Source organism: Lygodium microphyllum, chromosome 22 (genome assembly GCF_053477565.2).
Source record: "Lygodium microphyllum isolate KBCC chromosome 22, Lygodium_microphyllum_v1.1.10, whole genome shotgun sequence".
NCBI lineage: Eukaryota > Viridiplantae > Streptophyta > Polypodiopsida > Schizaeales > Lygodiaceae > Lygodium > Lygodium microphyllum.
Genome location: NC_141156.1, coordinates 102,710,989 through 102,734,674, shown reverse-complemented (window position 1 = coordinate 102,734,674; position 23,686 = coordinate 102,710,989). Strand labels below are relative to the sequence as shown.

General features: G+C 39.3%; 1 protein-coding gene across 2 annotated transcripts in view; it reads left to right on the top strand.

Moving 5' to 3' along the window:
* The window catches only part of RUXF (small nuclear ribonucleoprotein F), a 50,144-nt gene extending 29,618 nt beyond the window's left edge, over positions 1–20,526 (top strand). The window contains exons 3-6 of one of the 2 annotated variants that reach the window (XM_087662810.1): positions 17,643–17,774; positions 19,991–20,028; positions 20,110–20,174; positions 20,250–20,526. In XM_087662810.1, coding sequence (XP_087518936.1) covers positions 17,643–17,774; positions 19,991–20,028; positions 20,110–20,174; positions 20,250–20,316 — 302 coding nt within the window. In that variant the 3' untranslated portion in view covers positions 20,317–20,526. The remainder of the gene's footprint in view (positions 1–17,642; positions 17,775–19,990; positions 20,029–20,109; positions 20,175–20,249) is intronic. The other variant, XM_087662811.1, reaches the window with a different exon arrangement.
* Positions 20,527–23,686: the final 3,160 nt, after the last annotated feature.

Genomic DNA, 23,686 nt, shown 5'->3' with positions numbered 1-23,686 from the left:
CAACTAGGGCACTAGGTATGAATATGAGAAAAATTTGGGAGACCCTTCACCAACTTCTTTTGAGAAGTCTTTCATATGACCTTGAAATTTAGATGCCCATAATGGGCATGCTAAAGTAGCCCAAGCTCATGAGAAGTCTGTGTAGCAAGGGCAGTGAGTTTATAAAGCCCACCCTCTTGAGTACTTGTCTAAAGAATAGAACTTGAATAAGTGTCCTCAACAGTCACAACATCTTGGGTAAAGACCACACAAGCATGTAGCTGTGTCAAACCATGGATAGAAAGAAGGTTAAAGCCCAAATTTGGAACATGAAGGACTCTAATCATTGAGCCTTGACAATCGGGCAAAAGGGGAATGGTTCTTTCTCGGCGCATTGGTGTGGAAGAGTTGTCACCAGTGGTGATTGAAGCCCCTTTGGAATCAAGATCCCAAAGTCAATCTTGACGCTTAGTCATATGGCAAGTGGCCCCACTGTCAAAATGAGCCATGGTTTCTTCTTAGTGAAGGAAGCAAGAGCAGTATTCTCCACCTCAAATAGTTGCACAAAAATAGACGTGGCATTAGCGGGGTTAGTTGTCAAGTCTTCCACTGGTTCCTCTCTCTTTAATACGCTTGTTATGCTCCAAGACTAGCATGGCTAATTCCTCCCAAAGAATAGTCTCACACACTCTCGATGTCAGAAGGTTGGTATGGAAGACATCATGCTTAGGAGATGGCAATTGGGCATGAAGGCCATGGCCATATCCTCTAAAGATATCGTCCGTCCAAGGGATGCAAGCTTATCCCTCATATCCTTCATTTATTGACCTTGTTCTTCATGGAAGGAGGCATCAATTGAGAGCATGTGAAGTTCCAATTCCAAGGTGAAACAGTGGGTAAATGTCTTTTGATGGTAGAAAGAAGAAAGCTTTGGCCACACTTTTGTTACCATCGATAATGTGTGCACATGAACAAGGATAGAGTCTTAAAGGTTCACAAAGACAAAAGACCGAGCTTGAGAATTGACCCTATCCCAAAGGGCTGCATGATCCATATGGCATAGATGAGCCAATAGCGGGACACTCCATAGCTTGAGGAATAGAGTGTTAGCAATCTAGAAAGCTCGTGTGAGTCTAAGGATGTGCTAGGCATTCCTAAGTTATTTAAGTATTTTTAATGGTCATTTTGATGGTGATTTATGCATTTATTGCTGGCCGACCTGATGCAATTATTGCATTATTCTTGGCCTATTATTTAGGCTCCTCCACATTCATTCTTTACGACTTGCAAATCCAATGCATGCCATGTGGAGAGAGGGAACCAGTGCCAGTGCCCTCGCAGCAAGTGACTCACTGTTGTACGTGAGTGTCTTGTGTTTGGTATATGGTTTCCACTTCCCGAGCACATCTCCGAGTTCTCTTTTTGCAGTGTTCTCGTGTTTTCTCTTTCCTCTCTCTTCTGTCTTGTGTTCAGCAATGTATTTCAGCATTCTTTCATACTTCCATTGCTGCATCTACTTCTAACATGGTATCGGATTTCGGGATCGCCCTTCCTAGTGCTGTTTTTTGCTGATTGCAGGTCCTCTACTATTAATCGTTGATTTCCCTCGACTGCTGCCATCTCCTTGCCATCTCCTTACAGCCTGGTGACATGTTTGTTGACAAACTCCTTGTCTCCTACCCTTTGCATGCTGCATTTTTTGTTTATCTCTCTATGTTTATCTTTCCTACTTTTGTATCTTGCTGATTATCTGCATTTCATGCTTGATAGGTCTGTGTTTTGCTGTACAGCTGTTGTGTTTACTGCATTTAATGCTTTTGTAGGTTGGGCGATGATTATCTTGTCTTTGACAGTGTTTGTTGGCTGCAATCCATCTGCTGTCTTTGTTTTTGCAGTCAGTTTTTGTGACCAGCTTGTCCTACATTACATGTGAACTCCCATTAGTGCAGTTTGTGCTGTGGCTGTACTCTCTCCCTCTCTCTCCTCCTCTTTCCTTATTTTTTCTACTCTCTCTATATGGCTACCCCTGTTGCTCTACTGATGAAAAATTACACGGCCTTAATTACCTAACATGGAGTGTTGTTATGAAAGCATGGTTTGTAGAGAAGTGGTTATGGTACGTTGTTTCTAGAGCTTTTGAGTGGCTTGAGTGCCCCATTCCTCTCCCAGCTGATTTCGACGAGGACAACTATGAAGAAGCTATACTCATATGGTATATCGATGATACCTATGTATATTCAAGCTCGAGATGTTGTATGAGGCTCCCTTGACTATGCGTGGAGTTATTCTTAATGGACAGCTCCAGCAGATAAAGCTTGAACCGAAGGATACTATCGAATCATTCTTGCTTTGTGTTACACAAATAGAGGATCAACTTTGACACATGCAGCCTGTCCTTCTCGAGGCTCATCTTGTGGAAACTGTGCTCTTCAAAATCTGAAGGGAGTTTAATGGAGTAGCCAATACTTTGTGGGACCAAACATTATCGATGCCAGTGACCTTTACCCATATGTTCTTCATGTTGCTTGAGCATGAGGCATTTTTGCGGTTATAGGAGAGGCTTCCATCCCAGTATGGTAGCTCTAGTGAGGCCTTTGTAGCTTTAAAGAGGGGGTGATAAGAAGACGTCGAAGGCCCAATGTTATCAATGTGGTAAGAAGAGACATTTGTGCAAGGATTGCAAAGATTTAGCAGCTTCGAGAAAGGAGAAGAAAAAGCAACAACAGCAGGATATGGACAACTTTGGTGAGTCATCCGTCTCTGACTCTGACTCTGATTCAAATCCTCCGGCCAAGGTAAAGGCCAAGGCGGGGAAAATGTCATCTTCTTGAGATTGTGGGAAGGGCTTGACAACCCCTCATTTTTTCTCTTTTTAGTGCAGGCGATGTAGATACCCCTCACGACTCTCCAGTGTCAGAAAGGGAGAGTGGAAGGGTGGTGAGGTGGGGCAAGTGAGCCTTATCTGTATAGGTGCATAGTTCCAAAGAGGGATTTCCTTGATGTATTGATCAAAGTTTGGTAGGTTTTAAAATCTTGGAGTTGGGATTGACTTTTAGGTTCATGATGGATTGCTACTTGACAGAGAGCAAGGTTGGCTCTTATTCTGAGCTCACTTGAGGAGACACTTTGGCGGTCTTGGCCAAAGGCAGAGAGTCCATGTTCACATATGCTTAGAGGCATTTTTGATAGGATGTTCATGTATGCCACTGTGAGGCATTGATGATAGACATAGAGAGGTGCTATGATTCTTCTCTATTTTAAGGTTTTGGTATACTCGGCATGCTGAGTTGAAGCGGAAGCAAATTGAGAAAGAGAGTTGAGAGCAAGCACAATAATCGAGGAGTTTAAGGACTCAGAGCTAAAGAGTGTTTGACAGTAATAGAGTGAGAGCGAGTCGTCGAATGGGTGTGTACCAATGTTGTATACACAAAGAATGAAAGAATATATTTATATTTAGGATATGGTACACTTACACCCGTTAGGATGGGTTCACATGTGTGAAGTAATATATACACGGGAGACTTTCGACCCCAAAGGCTTCAATAGTGGTGAACTCGATGTGAAAGTCGGCAAGAGGTGTGTAAAGATGGGAGATTTTGCAGGTTCAAGTAGTGGTGATGCTTTACAATAGATGATTGCTTTCTTGCAGCAATAATAACATTAGTTGTTGTTACAACAACAGATGCAAACTTCATAGGAAGCAAAAAAAATTGATTCCATAGTTGTGAATGCATTGTAGGCAATGGGACAGGAATTAAAGCAGTTTAAGGGGCAAAATGTTTCAGTCTTCATTCGGTTGTATGAAGAAAAGATGTTGTTTCATGGGGTACCGCAGTATGCATGAAGTCGGTATTTTTTCCGTTTGGCCATGCATGCATTGTATAATCGGATTGATGAGTTACATAGAAGAGACGTTGATTGGGCAGCTTTTAAGAAAGCTTTGAGAGATGAGTTTTTCTTGGAAGATGCAGGATTAGTAACTAAAAAGACATTTACAGATTGGATTGAAAAGCCTAAAGGGTTGGCTACTACAGCTTTGCTTTGTGAATTTGAAAGTTGGTATGTGTAGTTGAATGCCAATAAGTAGCAGTCATTGAAGAGTCAGAAAATTGATTTGTTTCTGAAGGCTGCAGATCCTGTATTGCAGGAGAAGCTGAGTGATTGTTTAGAAAATGCCTCTTTTGAATTTGAAAGTCTGTATGCGCAGTTGAATATCGATGAGCAGTAATAATTGGAGAGTCAGAAAATTGATTTGTTTCTGAAGGCTGTAGATTCTGTCATGCAGGAGAAGCTGACTGATCGTTTAGAAGATGCCTCTTTTGAAACATGGCTGAAATCAAATTGGGCTAATGTAACTGAGGCAGTGCACATGTTGGTAAAGAGAGGGGATGAAATTAAGATGGAGTATAGAACCACACCTACTAGTGCTCAAAAGAGGGTTGAAATTGTAGCCAAGGCGCCTATGGCTATCACAGAACAACTGGCTATACTTGTTGATCTGGCTCTTAAAGATGATGCTATGGATGAATTAATCAAAGGTATGTGTGATTTGAGACTAAATTTAATAGAAATCTATGCAAAGGTCGAAAAGTTGGATGTTAAGGTAGAAGAGAAGGGTCGGGCAACAACCCAAAGACCGTACAAAGAAGGATACAAGAGGAGGTGCATTTGGTGTGATAGTTTACAACATGAAAAGCGAGACTGTACAACCTACCGTGAAGCGGACGCGAAAAGATTAGTCTTTTGGAAAGATAGCAAAATATATGCAACAGAAATTGGTCTTTCAATAGAGCCAAATTTTGGAAATGGTGGTGTGATAGTTTACAACATGAAAAGCAAGACTGTACAGCCTACCATGAAGCGGAAGTGAAAATGTTAGTCTTTTGGAAAGATGGCAAAATACATGCAACAGAAACTGGTCTTCCAATAGAGCCAAATTTTGAAAATGGTGGCATTAGAAGAGGTTGGAAGAGATAGTAGTAAGGACATCATTTGTTGCCATAAATGCAGCCACATATGGGTTGAGAATTGAAAGGACTGAAGAAGCTCGTAAAGGAGGCATGGTTGAAGCAAAATCTCATGTTTAGATACATGCCTTAGATTGCATGGAAAAAGGCAAAACAACAAAGTTTGAATTGACTGATACAAGTTAGAGTATATGAGGGAGAATATGATGGAGTGCATCAATGGATTTATTTTCAGCCTATGCTTATTTGGTTGAGGTTCATAATTGAGAAGCTCTTGTGGAAGAAAAGAGAAGAAGAGATGAGGACATTGCTGGTTCTTCCTCTTCAAGCCTATCTAAACGTATAACACGAAGTAAAATGAAGTAGCAGAAAGAGGTTGAAAAAGCTATACCTGAGCATGTTATGGAGGATGCATCTTAAAAGAAAAAACAAGAAGGGAAGAAAAGGGGCAAGCAGTCGGGTTACAGGTTACAATCGGATCTTGAGGTTGCCATAAACCTTAAAAAGGTCCTAGAAGATCGGATACTTGGCAGTAGAGTGGAATTCACTCTTGGCAAAGTTCTTGGAATTGCGAAGCTTGAATTTCATGATGCAATCATTGATATGTTGAAACGAAAAAGATAGTTTGATGGTGAAGTTTTGCAAGCATTAATGCAGGTTGACAAAGACATAGAGACACAACTTCAGAGGGAATATGATGATGCATATAATGCTGATTTGGAGCAGTCTGGTGTTGAAAATGGGTTAAATGGGAGTATAGATAGCAAGCTTATGGTTGAAATTGGTCTTATAGGCAGCATTAAGCATAGAGAGAAGGCTATGTATAATGGGAATGCCCATCAGTAAGTACATGAAGAAGAAGATGCTCATTTTATTCCAAGTAGTCATTATTTACGAAAGCATTGGGCTTGTGCTACAACAGAGACAATTGTTAAAGTGGAAGAAAGAGAGACGCATTGCATAGCTCTCTTGGATCATGGTTCCAAAATCAATGTTATGGCACACAACTTATATGAGAATAAAGGTTGGCCGATTGATGTAGATTCAGGATGGCGCATGTGGGCAACAAACAATTCATCAGGGGATCTTTATGTGGCTTGTTTGAATGCACCTGTGACTATTGGAGATGTTAGGGATGAATATCATTTTTTTGTGCAGGATTCATATAGTTATCTAGTGATTTTGGGGCAGTCTTATATTTCGGAATTAAGGCTAGAAAACAAAAGCCTTGGATGATGGTTCTTCATATGCTTGGGTTTAGAGTAAAGACAATACAAAGGCAGCACAGTTTCTCACTGTTTGTGTGAATCATTCCCACAATCAGGATAGGATGTAGGATAATCCCATGCCATCTAATGCACAAGACAAGCATAATATGCTTCAAGAGAGTGATGTTGTTACTTTGAAGCTTATCAAGCTGATGCCTTTCCTCCCAACAAGATCTAGTATCTAATCTCATCACGAGTTTCTGATGATTCGTTGCATGTCTCATGACTCCTCCGAGTCCTAATGTCCAGCCAAGATCAAGATTGGTCACATATGTGCATCAAGGAGTGGGGTTGTGACACCTACAAGAAATGTTGAAACCCTAAGTTTGGTACCATAGTTTCTTGTGTTGTGCAACAGACTGAATAATAGATACGTCTGTTTTCACTAAAGCTGCTATGGCTTAGTGACTTGATCGATAGTGAAAAATTAAAACGAATTCTCACGATTTGGGTGGATACCTGATTTGGAAGCCGTTTTAAGGGTTTTTAGATGGCACTATTGTAAGTGGAGGCTTTGACAGTGCCTTTAGGAAGATAATTATGCCTCCAAGAAAGGGGGAAACTATGTTTGTGTCTGGATTGCAGGAATGGACAGCATGTAGTCTTGGTAGTTTTAAGAATATTTCAGCCATGTGCAGGGTTGAAAAAAAAAATGTAGGATGGGTTGAAAAAGAGCTGAAGACATATGGTTTGATGGTTGCAAATGAAGGTATTTCAGGGCTGTTTTTACGGCTAGTTAATGTTGATACAGTGGTTGAAATTTTTGCAACAATTAATGTTGAAAATAGGGCAGAAAAAGAGGTTATTTATGTTGACACTTTAGAGATGTATGAAGTCATTCAAGAGTTTGTTGAGCATGAAAGTTATAGGCTGCAATATGGGCTGCAAAATAGGGCTGAAGCAAAGGTGGATACAAAGTATAAAACAATTGCAAAGAAGGTTAAGCCTGTGACTTTGCCTTTATCACCTGAAAGTGATGGGTTGGTTGAAAAAGTGACTCAATAGCCTAGTTTACAGGATCCACATGGAGTAGGATATAAATTTACAGCTGAAACATTACAAGAGTTGAAAATTGGTGACACAAGCTTTCTTTTGTCTGCAGAAAGAGCTTGTTTCTTGTAGATGTTGGCAGGACATGGGAAAGCCTTTGCGTTTTAGCTAGATGAAATTGGATGTGTTCATCCAACCATAGTTGCACCTATGGTGATCTTTACAGTGCCTCATGTGCCATGGAATTTAAAGGTTATTCCAATGCCTCGGGCATATTTGCCTAAGCTGTTGGAGCTTTTGAACAAAAAGATCAGAATGCAGATTTTGGAGCCTTCTTCAGCTCCATATTCGAATTGGTGGTTTACTGCTCCAAAGAAGAATGGTGCTTTGAGGTTTATATGGGATTTACAACCAGTTAATAAAGTCACCATAAGGAATGTTGGATCAGGCCCGCCAGTTGGATGAATTTGTAGAAGCATTTGCAAGCAAGGCAATTTACTCTATGGGTGATTTATATTCAGGATATGATCAATTCTAGCTTGCATTGGAAAGCCAGGATATCATACCATGAAGACACTGCTTGGATTGGTTAGGATGTGTACACTTCCACAGGGAGCAACCAATTCAGTGGTGCATATGATGAATGCTATGCATAAAGTTTTGAGGAAGTATATTCATCAGTTGATCTTACCCTTCCTTGATGATGTGTTGATTAAAGGATGTGATATCTATGAGAAGAATGAAGAGTTGAATGAGCATGGATGTAGAAAATTTGTGGCTGATCATATTGTTGATTGTGACAGGATTTTGAGCCGTCTTGAAGAAGTGCATTTGACTTTGTTAGGAGAAAAGTTAGTTTTTGGAGTGGAGGGAGTATTAGTTGTTGAGCACATGTGTGGACCATATGGAAGAAAGCCCTCACGAGTAAAGATTGATGCCATAAGCAAGATGCGGGAGACATGTTTGAATGTGTTCGAGGTGAGAGATTTTTGGGTGCATGTGTCTTTTACTTGATATAGATTTCGCATTTTGCTCATGTGACTGAAAGTTGATATCAGCTCTTGAGAAAAGGGCAAAAGTTTTAGTGGGGTAAATAGTATACGAAGGCAATTCAGAAGTTAAAGAGCTTATTGATTTCAGCCCCAACACTAAAGAGAGTAAATTATGAGAATGGGCAGCCTATTATTCTCATCGTGGATACAAGCCCAATTGGCATTGGTTGGGCAATGGATCAGGATGATGCTGATGGGAATAGGTATGCCATTTGGTTTGTAGCAAGGGTCCTCAATGAACGGCAACGATAGTATTCTCAAGTTAAAAGAGAGCTTTGGGGTGTAGTGACACCCCTTAAGTGTGATAGGGAGTATTTTATGGGAGCTTATGTAGTAGTAGAGATTGATGTTCTACTTGTATTGGGCATGATAGTAAATTGTTCAACTCCTGATATTGCCATGTTATGGTGGATTGCATATATAAAGTTACTTAACCTTGATTTTCAGCATATTGTAGGTAGAGAAAACCGCGTGGTCGACATGTTTTCACGAGCAAGGGTTTAAGGATGAAGAGGAGCTGATGGAAGATGAAGAGGATGATGAGATAGGTGCTGAAAACGACTTTATAACATCAGGAAATGAGTATGCAGTCTGTTACTGCATATATAGATATGAAAATAGGAAGTACAACTATCATTAATGTAGGTACAACTGTGATAACAGCAAATACAACAAGACTATTGCTACTTGGAGTGTTCTACCATGGAAAGAGAGTTTGAATAGAGAAGAGTTATTGGTCTTACGCATTAGACAATTAGACAGAAGCCCTAAAGACATTGAGACAGCCATGAGAAAGCTGAAGACTACAAGGATTAAGAATAAGAAGAGGTTGAACAAGCGACACAGACTTCGACCATGAGCTATACAAAAAGGGGACTGGGTGTTGGTTTTTGACAGCAGCTTGGAAAATCAGCATAGTGCCAGTCGGAAGATGACAAAGCGGTGGTTTGGTCCATATGTGGTAAGGTTTGTTTTTGACAATGCTACTTATGCATTAAATGAGATGGATAGGATAGCTCTAAGGATTCCTGTGGTTGGAAAACATATCAAGCTCTTTAAACGTAGGGAGTCCTTAGTATGTGAGTTGAAGGAGTTGGATATTGAGCATGACCATTCGAATATGGAAAAAGAGGTAGAAGATGAAAACATCGACATGACAGAGGATACTTCTTCTGACACTGTAGAACCATAAGACTTTGGCACATACCGGAGAATGTGTAAGCTAAGAAGGGGTGGATGTCGTGTCGCTACGCGGACACAGTGTGAAAAACTCTAGAGTGCATCGTCATTCAGCTTTCTAATTTAACTTTAGAGTCAATTCCATATTAGTCATTAGTGTCAGTGTCCGTAGTATGGATGGTTCAAAAATACTGGATTTTTTGGACAAGTTTCTAATTTAACTTTAGAGTCAATTCCATATTAGTCATTAGTGTCAGTGTCCGTAGTGTGGATGGTTCAAAAATACTAGATTTTTTGGACAAGTTTAGTCTATTTTTAATATTTTGGATATTATTTCTTATAAATATCCGAAAACTGTAGACAACTTTTAGAATAGTATGACATCTTAAAAAAGCAAGTGGTTTTTAGCCATTTTTGGGGAATTTTATGAAAAAAGAAGGATTGGCGAAATCGCGTGACGCGCGATTGCAGTTTACAGGCAGCAAACAACGCTTTGAATTGGGAGGAGGAGTAATCTAGGAGAATTTTGATTAGGTGTCCTGGTATTTTACTCCCCTTTCATAGCCAACGGAAGTATCAGATTGGCCGTTTGGGCAGCAGTGAATAAGCTACTGCTTGATGCACGTTTTTGGTTTACAAGGGATTTATCTTCTCAGGATGAACTATAAATTGACAGGCTTCATCTCTATGAGTATTCTTCTACATCTTCTATTTCTTCGAACCCCTTCTCTTTCATCAATTGCTCTCCTTGAATCTCCCTTCACTCTATTGTCTCTTACCCCTTGTGGTAGACGTTCGACCCCAAACGCTTTGACAACGACCGTCTCGTGTTTGGTATGGATTTCATTTCTAGAGCATATCTCTCAGTTTGCAATGTTTTGGATTTCGTGCTAAGTAGTCCATTTCAATATTCTTTCATTCTTCCACTATTGCATCCACTTTTGACATAGAGGTAGTGACAAAAGCCCAACGATCAAAGGTATCATGTATACACTCCACTTTGTAAGACCAAAGGGAGTAGTTTGATTCTTCCAAATGGTCTTCTTTGGGTAGAGAAGGAAGAATATGCATTGTATAGAATATGCCATCATAGGCATCCTAGGGCAAGAAGGATGGGTCCTATGGGAGACATGAAGAGAGGGAGGGAGGAGATGGTTGCTCTAATTAGTGTGATTGGTCAAGAGAGGGTTCCCGTTCAGAACAAGGCTCGGACCTTTGATCTTCACAATGATCACATTGCCTCTCGGAGGGAGTAGGGAGTAGACTCCTCATCTGAATCATCCAAGCCTTGAAAGTAGTGATATTCCATGTCTCTAGACTTGGAAACGCACTAAATCTGCCATGTTTGGTTGTAGAAGAGCTCGAATGGAGAGAATAATCAGCTACACTTGCAAGAAAATAGTTGCAGATATCCAGCCTTTGTTGAAAGAACTTGTAAAATGTAAGTCTATGGTTTCTGCAGCAAACAATATGCTGTAAGTTTGCGTTTTCAGCAGTAGGGTGGTCTTCTTTGAAGGAAACCTCCTTCTACTCACTTATGCAATGATACCATGTGAGTGTGCAACTGAAGAAGAACATGAACATAGAGAGAAAAAGAGAAGAGAGAAGATAGCAGGAATGAAAGAGAAAATTGCACTGGATTTGGAAAGAATGCTGAATACATCGATTGATCAATCTGTGAGTGTAGCCCAAAGTGTCAGTGAGGGCACTAGATTGGGTTGGAAATTCATGACAGCACCAAAGATGATGACAGAGATGGAGACGGATTGTGCAGCTAGCAGCCCTTGCGAATGACAGAGAAGAATGCTGCAATCTAATTGTGTGCCGACAGAAGATAGAAAGGAATGATCTGCCCAAACCAGTGGGCTGGATATAAATAGCCACAAAACACCAAATCTGGCCGATCTGCAGTGTGGGGCCATAAATGTGCAGTCGACCAGTCAAAAGTTGGCAGACCAGTCCTAATTAGAGATGAAAAATGCTGCTGCCCTTTGATAATCAAGTTGCCTTGCAGAAATCACAAATGAATGGCTCTTGACTACTAGAAACTTTGGCGTGCATCATTGAACACTCTTTGCACTCACTGAAAAAGAAATGCATACAAACTAAGTGCTCTAGAGTAGTCAGAGATCCAATGTTCCTATGTGACTTTGACAGGGCTCACAACGAGGAGATGACATATCAACAAAATATGGCAGGCTAACAAAAATGCCTCAGAGGGGCTCTATGAAACTGGAATTTGGAAATAATCTAAAGGATAGTGAACATAAACTAGATTGCAAATATTATGTAAGTCAACAAATAAACTAAACGACTATTAAATAAGAAAGTGAGAATGACCTTGCACATTAGATGACACATGATAGGCCCCAAAGGTTGGTGCCCCTTATGGTATTTCTTTATCATTATTCAAAGCTTGTCTAAATCACAAGTGATTTGCTATCATAAATCAACACTTTCTCCATGCTAACCATTCTCGGGTGCCTTGCTCTTGAATCAACCTAGACTTACCTCCAATACAATGTTTAAGTTGCATATTGTTCATGCATCAATCCTAATGCTTTGCCCTAACCTTTTCACACCCAATTCACAGTCAACTTGAGTAAAGTCAGACTGTGTTGTTATCATAGCAAGCCAACATTCAATCATGCTCGAAAGCAATGAGCAATTGCTCTGATCCTTACGATATGCATGACATTAAGCCTTACTTTGCATTGCCCTGAATTTCCCATACATTTTTCAAATATAAGAGTTGTGATGTTATTTTTGTAGGTTCCAAATTAGTATAAATGGTTGTATGTAAGCCATTTCACGCAATGCAATTGATTTTCAAGTCCTTGTCACCTTTGATGTTGATCTCCAATCAACTTTAAAGTATTGAGAATTGCAAAAGAAGAGTTCAGCTTGCCGAACCCAAAAAATGACAATCAACATTTGAGTTCAATTTCATAGAGCTTTTTTTGCTTGAAATTTGTAATTTCTATAGCCAAGAAGAGAAGAATGACCAATTCCAAACTTTGGTTGCGAGAGAGAGAGAGAGAGAGAGAGAGAGAGAGAGAGAGAGAGAGAGAGACTCCAAATGGCCAAATTAACTTTCTAAGTTTGTCAGGATCTACTCAATAATTTAAAATTGATTTTGATTAAGGGCTAATTAATAAATGATTGATTAATCATAAGTGAGTTGCTTACTAGATGAAACTTAATCATTGGGCTTGCTTTATAACTTAATTGGTTTGCTTATTGGACAAAACTTTCGAGTAATTACTAAACTTTAGAAAAATTGCATAATTTCTAGGCTCCTTTCGAGATTGCACATTTCCCAATTTTCAAGTTTCTTTTGCCTTGTCCTTAGCAGTGGTGTGTCACGTTTGGCTATCTTGAGCATGTGAACCTTAGACTTAATTAGATGAGGATATTTGAAGCTCTAACAGAATGTTTGTTTATCGTTTTTTGTAGTCCTAGATGTTGTAGGTGGACACAATACTGGTGCATTTCGTTTTTGGAATGGTGGCCATTTTGTCAATGGGGGGTTGACTTGGGCGCGCATATTTTGGGTCTATCTAGTTAGTATGCCAAGTGTTGCATGAGTTTGCCTATTTATAAGCAAACCCCCTCACTCCACTCATCCATTGTTCTTTTGGTTTGTACTCATTTTTTTTGTCTCATCCCCTTGGCTTTGTTTGGTGACCACATTGACTTTTGGAGCTGCATGTTGGGGCTATACAGCCTTGTATCACTTAGCCTTTTTCAGTCTGTTTCTTCTCTCTCTCTCTCTCTCTCTCTCTCTCTCTTTCTCTTTGCTTTTTCAGTCTCCTTGTCTATTTGCTCAATGCTCACTTTCCTTTTTGTTGTGCACTGCTATATGGTGTCATTTGCTTCAGTGGGACAGCTGAAGAAGAGCATCTATCTACGCATCATCTAGCTAGGCATCTTCATCAACTGTTGTGACTTGCGTTGTCTGTGTTTGTTTGTGCAAGGCGGCTTGTCTTCAATGCTAGATCAGTTGCATTTTCAGCTGGACACCTCTCAATTGGTGCATTTTTCTACTAGTGACTCCTACAACTGCTGTTTAATGCTGGTGGCTGTTTCATCCAGCCAGGCGACCTACCCAGCTGCTGATGGCGACATCATCCCAAGCTGTGTATTTGTAGTAGGTTGTTTCACATTACTGATATCATAATTTTGGTGCTTGAGGTTGTGTTTTCAGGTCTGGGAGAGTTTCCCAAGCTATATTGACAGTTTGGAGCGTGTAGACTAGGCTATTGTGTTTTTGCTCCAGTTACCTGTCTACCTTTCGTTTTGCAAGCCAACACCTTTGTTCACTTGTATTTCGACATTCTTGTCTTGGATACTCTTGTTCTTCATTGCTGACATCATTGGATCAACTGTACAACAAATAGATGGGCCTGGAGTGTTCGAGATGGAGAAAGTGAGTGTGTGAACGCAAGACAATGAGCAAGAGTGGGCAGTAGTTCCACACTCAAAAGGTGCAAGTGCTAGAATGATAGAATGAAACTACAATAGATCTTAAGTAAGTTAGACCTATCCCTAACTCAATTAGAGATAATTTAACTCTACAACTTATTGATGTAGTTGTATTTACACTAGAAACCAACTTGCTAAAACATTGGGCGTTACCCATAGAATTGGCAAATTCTAACACCCCCCTCCAATCTAATGTGGTAGAAGTACAAGAAGGTCAATCACAAAAGGGTAGCAAGTTCAAGGACTTTCGAAAAGCCTCAGACTTGTCACAAGGAAGTGCTTTTGTAAAAATGTGTGCAACATTCTTGGACGTATGTTGCAAAGGTAAATAAGGAAACCAACATGGCTGTAAATTGCAATATCATGCATCTCTTCACCATCATGCATAGATAGCTTTTAAGTCTGGCTCCATAAGAGTGCTCGTAGGTTTGCAATCTTGCATAGTAAACCTATGTAACAACTTATCCACATACTGTGATAGTGACATGATGATACCTTGTTGATTTTGGGTGAATTGAATCCCCAAATAATGGTGTAGATAGCCCATATCTGACATAGCAAATGCATGTTTTAATTCAGCCTTACAATCTACAATTTTTTCCTTTGTAGGTCCAATGAGCAGAATGTCATCTACATAAAGAATGATAATCAACAAGTTTCCCCCTTTTATTCTTAATGTATAGAGTGGGAGCAGTACGACTATTTTTGAACCCTTTGTTAGCCAAATAAGTATTAATTTTCTCATCGCATAGTCATCTACTTCCATTATATTAGCCAAATGTGCCTCCCTTGCATCATGTCAACTTTGGGTTTCTTTCTATGCTAAGCCTCAAATGAAGTGATTGTTTTCAAAGCCTTTGTAGGTGTCCTGTTCAATACATAATTGGCAAATTGAAGTCTCAAACCAAAATTTATGTTGCAATCCCTTGCTTTTTAATATACAGCGAGTCATTTCTATGGGAGTGTGATTGTTCCTTTCAGCAACTGCATTTTGTTGAGGAGTTATTCTAACAGTGGCTTGATGTGTAGTGCCATGATTCAAGTTGTAATTAATAAATGTAACAAAATAAAGGTGATCCTCAAGTGTACGTGTCCTCATGGGACCACAAACATCAGAGTGAATAAGTTGTATTTTTTGGATAGCATACATTGCACCATCCTTTTTGAAGGCAAACTTGTGTATCTTGCCCAAAATACATCCCTCGCATATACGAGGTTGCCAGAAGTGGATGCAGTGATGGAAGCATGGAAAATTACTGTAATAGATTGCTGAACACAAGAGGCAAAGGAAAGAGAAATAAAAACACTGCAAAAGAAAAGAACATTGCAGAAAGAACTTAGAAGCAAGAAGATACTTGAGAAATGGAATCTATATACCAAGATATGAGACAATATATAACCAATGTGAGTCGCCGACTATGAAGGCATTGGCACTTGCTCCTCTCTCTTTACTAGAGCTTGTAAGATGATGAATGGTAGATGATGCATAATAATAATTGTGGAGGAGTGTGATAAATAGGTTGAAATAATGCCATAAATGATGCCAGGTTGGTTAATATTAAATGCTAATTAGCCAACAATAAATGCCATAAACACCATTAAATAACAAATAAAAAATGCCTAAAATATCTATAATGTGCCTAGTCCTCTTTGGCATGCATAGACTTAGCCATGAATTGACGTATTTGCTAACAAAGGTGGAGCCTCCATTGGAGGCAATGCATCTACCATATGACACCTATGAAGGGTCATCAAACTCCCAAAGCTCATATGTTCATAATAAGCATGCCAAAGCTTTGCATTTTGCATAGTGGACGTAAGATTAGTGGATGTAAGAAATTTGCATTTTCTCGTTTTTTTAGTCTTATCTGAGTCTTGAACAACCTTGTTTGATGGCTGTCCAACATCACCCTTTTACTGATTTTGTGCATTTTGGATAGCTTTACCCTTGCCTTTAAACTCGAAAAGCATAGTCATTACTTGAACGCAATGCAACATTTTTTCGAGTTTGCTTCTCTTGTAACAAGAGGTCTTTCAACTCCACAAAAGTAAGGGGATGTTGTTTCCCTCATTGTTTTTACACTTGTAGTTATGATTCTTCTTGGGCAGATAGAGCATTCAAATCTAAAGAGGATGTAGCACTTGGTTCTTCGACAATGGTGCTTCTAAGCACACATCTTGTAGGGATTTGTTTCTCTCTGTTGTTGCAGCTCTTGTTGGCAAATCAATGCAATGTGCAATGCATCTTATCTTGTTAGAGATGTTGGAGAGATTGTCTTGAAAGCCTTTGATGGCTCTGCTCTCCGATTGCAGGATGCATTATATGTGCCAAGGATAAATAATAATTTGTTGTCCATTTTTTCTTTAGCAAAGTGTGGAATACAAGGCACTTTTGATGGTGATATATGCATGGTCAAGGATAATGAATTCTTGACTTTGGTACTTCTTGGCACATTACGTCATGGACTTTGAGTTAGATGCTCATTCGATTGACCGGCCAGTTTACTTGGTATCTACAATTACTCCTGCTATGTCGCAGATAGAGTTGTGGCATATGCTTGTATGGAACATGTGAACTATGGCAACTTGATGCTTATGCAGCGTACTCAGATGTTGCAAGGCTTATCTCTCTTGGAGAGACCTCTTGAGCACATTTGTGAGGGATGCATTTTGGAAAAGATGCATAGATTTTTCTTTCCTTGTGATGTTCTTTAGATCGATGGCCAAGTTGTAGATTGTGCATTCGGATGTGTATGGACCCTTGTAGACAAAGTCATTGGATGGATGTTATTATCTCCTCACCTTCATAAATGACTTTACTTGTTTTTGTTGGGTCCATTTATTGGTGAATTCAGAAGTGTATGATGCATGTTGGGCTTTTACCGCACTTGTGGAAAATCAATTTGACTGTTGGATTAAAACTCTCCATTCTGTTTGAGGGGGGGAACACGTCTTCCTTGCTAAATAAAATTTTGAAGCAAAAAGGTATTGCACATTAGTACACTATTGCATATACTCCATAGCAGAATGGGGTTGCAGAAAGGAAGATTTGGTCTTTCACGGAGATGGCGAGATGTATGCTGAGAGCTAAAAAATTGCCACATGGATTTTGAATGGAAGTAGTTATATATGCTTGTCATGTTTTGAATAGGTGTCTTACTAAGGCATTGAAAATATAATGCCTTTTGAGGCTTGGAACAGCCATAAATCTTCAGTTGGCCACTTTTGTACTTTTGGATGTCTTGTATATGCTCATATTTCCAAAGTATTGAGAAAAAAATTGGACAATAAGGTTGTCAAGTTCATATTTGTGGGGTATAATAGTGAAAGCAAAGGGCACAGATTGTAAGATCTTGTTTCCAAGAAAGTTTTTGTTAGTAGAGGTGTGATTTTTGATGAAAAATCAGAATTATGTCTTGCTGGTTATGACACATGTCAGGCTGAAAATGATGTGTTTGAAGGGCTGTTGCTTATTTCTTTTGGTGACACAGTTGGAGCTTCATTAAATGAACAAAATGTTTAACTAGTTGCTCCATTAAATAATCAAGATGTTGAACTTGAGGCTCATTAAGAGCATGCACATAATTAGAAGGCTAGACAAATTCCTAGATGGTACTTGCAGACTTTACAAGATGGTCATTTGGATGTTCGTCTTGCTGGTCATACTTGTAGACAAGCACATCTGCATGATAATGCTAATGCTATGGAGTTTGTTATGGCAGGAAACACACTTGATGATGAGCTTGATTCTTTTGAGGATACACAACAAAGTGTGCATTGGATGGCAGCAATGCAAGCTGAATTTGATTCTATCATGAAAAATCAAACATGGGATTTAGTTATATTGCTTGTTGGTAAGAAAGCCATTGGTACTAAATGGATCTATAAGCTGAAATGAAAAGCGGATGGATCCATTGATAAGTACAAGGCCAGGCTAGTGGCAAAAGTCTATGTGCAAAAGAAATGCATTGATTATGAGGAGATATTTGCTCCTACATCCCATATGACTATTATCAGGTGTACGGTTGCATTGGCTGCCCATTATGGTTGGATTGTGCACTAGCTTGATATTAAACTTGCATTTTTACATGGGGAACTTCAAGAAGAAGTGTATGTTCAGTAGGCCATGGGTTTTGCAGTTGAAGGATTCAAACACTTCGTATGCAAGCTGAAAAGACTTTGTATGGTTTGGAGCAAGCTCCACAAGCTTGGTATTCCAAAATTGATGCCTTTTTAACTCAGCCAAAGGTTAATTAATAGCCCATTAGAGTCTACTCTTTATGTATGCAAAGAGGAGGGATCCTTGCTGGTCATTTGTGTTTATGTGGATAATCTTTTACTCACAGGGACGCATACTGATTAGATTTCAGCGTTTAAGAAAAAATTGTAGCAGACTTTTGAAATGTCGGATTTGGGGCCTTTGCAGTACTATTTGGGCATTTAGTTTATTCATGATACTAGAGGCATTGGATTGTCACTGTCTAGATATATTGGTAAACTCCTTGAGAGATTTGGCTTTTAGGATTGCAAGCAAGTGTAAGTATACCAATGGAGACTGGATTGAAGCTATCTTTGCATGATGACAGTGACATGTTTGACATTCATACATATGCTCCATTAGTTGGATGTCTCATTTATTTCTACAACACAAGGCAAGATATGTAGTTTGCAGCTTCGGCCTTGAGCAAATATATGCACAACCCACGCATGTCACATTTGCAAGCTATGAAGTGTGTTTTTCATTACTTGCAGGTTCTAGGACTCTTGGATTGCTTTATGCCAAGGGGAGGTCACTGTAGTTACATGCTTACAGTGGTTTTGATTGGGTTGGAGATTTTGATTCTCATCAGTCTACAAGTGGAAATTGTTTCTTTCTTGGCTCTTCTTGTATTTCTTGGCTTAGCAAGAAACAATCCACTGTTGCCACACTGTCTTGTGAGGCTGAATACAAGGCAACTTTCACTACTGCAGTTGAATGTATATGGCTGAGACACTCGTTGGCTGATCTTGATGTATCTATCACGGAGCCTACTCCTTTGTTTACTGACAATCGGAGTGCCATTGCAGTGGCACAGAACCGAGTGTTTCATGCATGCACGAAATACATGGAGATACATTATCCTTTGTTAGAGAGGCTACATGCAGGGAATATCAGCCTTGCCTATTGACCTACCAACACCAATGTGGCGTACATCTTCACCCAAGCTCTTTCTCGTGACAAATTTGAAGCATTTCGCACTGCTTTAAATTTAATCTCCTTTGGTGGATGATCCTTGTATGCTGATCGCTTGTCACTCCAGGGGGACTTGTTAGGTTTGACTCACGCCTACGCTCACATAGGAGTGTTGGTGATCCACAGTAGGACATTGGGGCACTTTTTACTCTCCGTAAGAGAGGTTTTTTCCCCCCCAATCATATTGCTCTCTATTTGTGTATTTATGTTACATAGTTCGGGCACTTATTACACATCACACACTTTCGTGTGTAAACGCACCTTAAGGCACTTACACAACCCTAAAGTCTAAGAGTTGTACTTTGTACTTTGTCTTACACACTTTAAATCTAATCAAGTCGTACAGTGACCACATAGACACTCTCTCTACTGTCTACACCAAGTGTGCTGAGCTGATAGCTGCCATCTCTGATTCAACAAAACTAAAGTACAAACACTACACTGCCAAAACTAAACTGCAAACACTGCATATTATCTTTAAGCAAAGTGCAAGTTTGTGTTGGACACCTGTTTAGGGATTGTAGGTGTTTTTCCAGAATTGTGGCCCTACAAAAGTGGTGAATTTGGCAATGCTTATGGGTTTAAACACAGCAGAATAAATCTTCAGCCTGTGTGGTGTGCATTGACATCCCTGCAGTCTTGCGTATAGTGGAGATAATCTTCAGCCTGTGTTAGCATCCCTCAATCTCTGAACCATTATAACAGCAAATTATAAATAGGACCACATGTTGCTACATTTCAGTTACAATCAATCAATCAGCATTTAGAAGATAAGAGAGGGAAGGAAAAAGATGGGCTAAGGGAGATGCAGAGGCCTAATTTATTTTTTGTTGGCAGGTTACCTGGCATCTGTGGATTCTTACATGAACTTACAAGTATGTGATTGTCTGGCTTTGCAGTTGATTTTATCTCTTGTTAGTTGTGATTCTACTTTGCTAATTGTTGCCTACATGCAGTTGGGTAGCACAGAAGAATATATCGATGGGCAATTCACAGGAAATCTTGGTGAAGTACTGATAAGGTGAATTTCCTAACTGGGTTTGTCATGCTTCCATCTAGTTGCACCACTGTTTACAAAGCTTCTGTATCTCTGCAGATGTAACAATGTACTTTACTTGCGTGGTGTTCCTGAAGACGAGGATGTTGAAGATGCCGAAGATTGATTGTTTAACTTGCCATTCAGATCCTTTGTTCCTTTGTGGGTTCCGTGTAGGGGTATTAGGTGTCAGGTTTTCATTTCCAGAAAGTCAGGTTACTGGCTCCCGAGTATTGTGTGAGTTAACACAACACCCCTAAATGTATTTTTGACACATTATCCTTCATGCTAACTGGATCAAGTACTCCTGTTTCCTTAATTTATGACTTTTTGACGATATTCTAGGCACCTTATGAGAGAGACAGAGTGCTGAGGTGCCCATAAGTTTTTAGGGATTTTCTAGCGGTCTAATTTGCGACTTGTAAAGGAATATAATGGCAAAACCCAGTTCTTGTAATATTGCTTTCAGTTGGATCTATTTGTAGCTATGTGTTTCTGTGTTCTGTTGGGTCGTTGAGCAAACTCTGCCTTTTGCCCTGAATATGGTGTAGAGAAATGAAGTATTGGCTTGACACTCAAAAAAATAAACTGTATAGTCACCGGCAATAGATCTTTGATATCATGTCTTTGTAAATGGCTAGAAACATAGATTTGTTCTTGGCAAAGCTAGGTCCAGATTTCATGTTCGCACACCGTCCTAGAGGGTGCTTAGTGTGCATGTGAAACCAGTGAAGGTAAGCTTGCCTATCGTGTAGTATCATAATATTGCCCATTGCCTAAGTAGCAGATGAAAGAGACGTGCATTACCCAAATATGCATGCCCACAAAAAATGCGTACTTTGTGGTATGTACATTTCATGAAGAGTTCTAAAATAGTTCGAAGGTTTTTCAAATCAGTGCTAGTTGGTTGCTTAAAAGCACAATATGTTTTTTGGGGGGGATCATGTGTAATGGGCCTTTTCTCACATTAAGAATACATGATAGAGGATGTGGTGATTTTTGAGCAATATTCAATAGAATTGAATATATGTTTTTGCCATCATGTTAATGTTAGTCATTTTTAATATTTCTCTATTACTTACGCTTTACTGCCAAAAAGATGATCCTATACATTATGCTTGAATATATTATTGAAGACCTCGAGATAAATGTACAAATTTTGGAGTTGAAGAATTCTCTAGCGATTATCAAAGTTGCATGTGAACATTGGCCTTGTTATACAATTGGCCCTTCTCAAGTCACAAGAAGTTAATGTGCTATGTGATGTGATTGGTGGTATGCTACATGGAGTTATGTATTAAAGGGCATCTACTTGTGATGTCTATAAATTGATCTTCATTTGGTGACATGCATTCTTATTGAATGTGAAGTTTGTAGTTGCATGTCATGAATTGCAAAGTTACCAAGTATTAAAATACAATTAAAGAGGTGTTGGTTGCTCAAAGGTGATGCACCTACACATTCCATCTTCAAAGGCTTACAAATTAAGTAGAGGAGAGAACTCATCACCATGATAGAAGGTGTGGAAGAGATTGAGCATTATCATGATTTGTCATTTGCCAAAGTCTGTTTGGTGCCTCTTTTCAATTGTAGGTGACAAAGTTGTTATAGACTTGGATCATCACAATGCGTTGCAAGAAAATTTCTCATTTTCTATCCGATTAGAGATTTCTCTCCTCTCTAGATCATTCTCCATTGAAGAATTAGGGTTTGTAGTCAAAAGGATGAAGAAGGGCAAATCCTCCAATCCACAAAGTAGTCTTAACTTAGGTGCGTGGTGCCTTGTGGGAGGTGTGTGGTAGAGACGTGTGAATTTGCTCAAAGAGTGACTTGTATTCCATTTGAATGTGATAAAATAAGAGTTTTCATGAATACTTTTGTTGATTTTTCATAATCCCCAACTCTCTTGCATGCAATTCATTGTTGATCTTCTTTAGAGTTGCTAGTGTTGTTTGTTAGCATTTTAGCTTTTACATGCAAAAGATTAAGCATTGTCCCTTGGGACAAATAAGGATATGGTCCACCACCCCTCCTTTGTCCATGTGTGCACATGCACCAAAGAAGTAATCATTGAGGTTGTGAGTCTAGTCTCTTAGTACATTGGGCAAATGTTCAATGCACATAAATATCATCATCTTTTTGACCCAAAAAGTTGCCAAGGCTTGAAAAGAAAACTCGACCCACATATTCAAAATGATAACAAGGATAAAGCTTGTATGGAGCTCACATGTTTGGGTCTAGTGATATTTGTCAAATGAATGATCCTACTAGTTGTAAAATTGCAAAGAAAAAAGGCTATTTTAGTTAATATTTTTGCATGTCAATTGATAGGATTTTTTGAAATGAAGCGGAGGTTAATATGTATTTCTAAAAATATACACCATTGCTAAAGGTTGTTTCGAATGAGATTCCCCACACTCAACAAACAATTTTCTATAAATCTAGTGATGTACTACTTATGATCTATGAGGAGTGGTGGCTGAGGAGGGTCTCACATCCAACAAAAATTGCTAACCCTTACTCTTCCCCTCGATGCTAAGATGTTTTTTGTTGTTTGGTATTGTACGGTTGTAAGGCAAGCCAACTCAAGATAAGCTTATTAGAAATTTGAATGAAGTTCTAGGTTGATTGATTCACTTTTGAGGATGCTAGTGTGGCATTATGGAAGTTCTTATTTTATATGCAAAAGGAAGATTGGAATGTGCAGTAGTTTCTCAAGGATTCAATGTTGTGGAATTGAGGGACAAAGGCTTTGGGAGAAGAGAGGCCACCCTCGTTGCTAAAGAAGGCACACCCTAATAAGGTGAAGGCTTTGATGTTGCTCCCTTCTCTCAACCATACAAAACAACTAATTGCTTCCATTCAGAAGGTGAAGTGTCTATCTTGATTTATTCCATTTGAATCTCAACTTTTGTTCTCTCTTCATGTTGGAGGTGTTTGTTAGGGACAAAGAGGCATTGGGAAGCGCAGATAGTCTGAAACCTCTGGTCTAGGAGAAAAACATTGATGCGAATCCTTTTGTCGACATAGAGGCTATTGGGGCCATTTTATTATAGACAAGGAAGGTTTCTTAATAAATGAGGCCAGCTTATTATGCAAGCAGAGTGATGAGTAAGGTAGAAAAGAATTTCTTAAAAACAAAGTAGATCGTGATTGGTATGGTGTTTGCTTGTTGAATATTATTTCTCCTAGCCAAACCTTTTGTTGTTTTGACAAGTTATATCGTGTTACCTTTGATGAATAATACCAAGTTGTTAAGGAGACTAATAAAATGGGTAGTGGAGTTGGAAGAGTCCAAGTCTCTTTTGTTGTGGAGGAAAGTACTAAGGAAACTTTGGTGGACTTGATCAATTATTGGGAGAACCCGAAAATGATTCATGAAAAAGAGATCCTCACTAGAACTACTTGACATTGAGAATACTTATACTTTGTTTTTTGATGGGTCTCATAAAATAATAGACAAGGAGTTTGAGGTCTTGCATTATGTATCATGGATG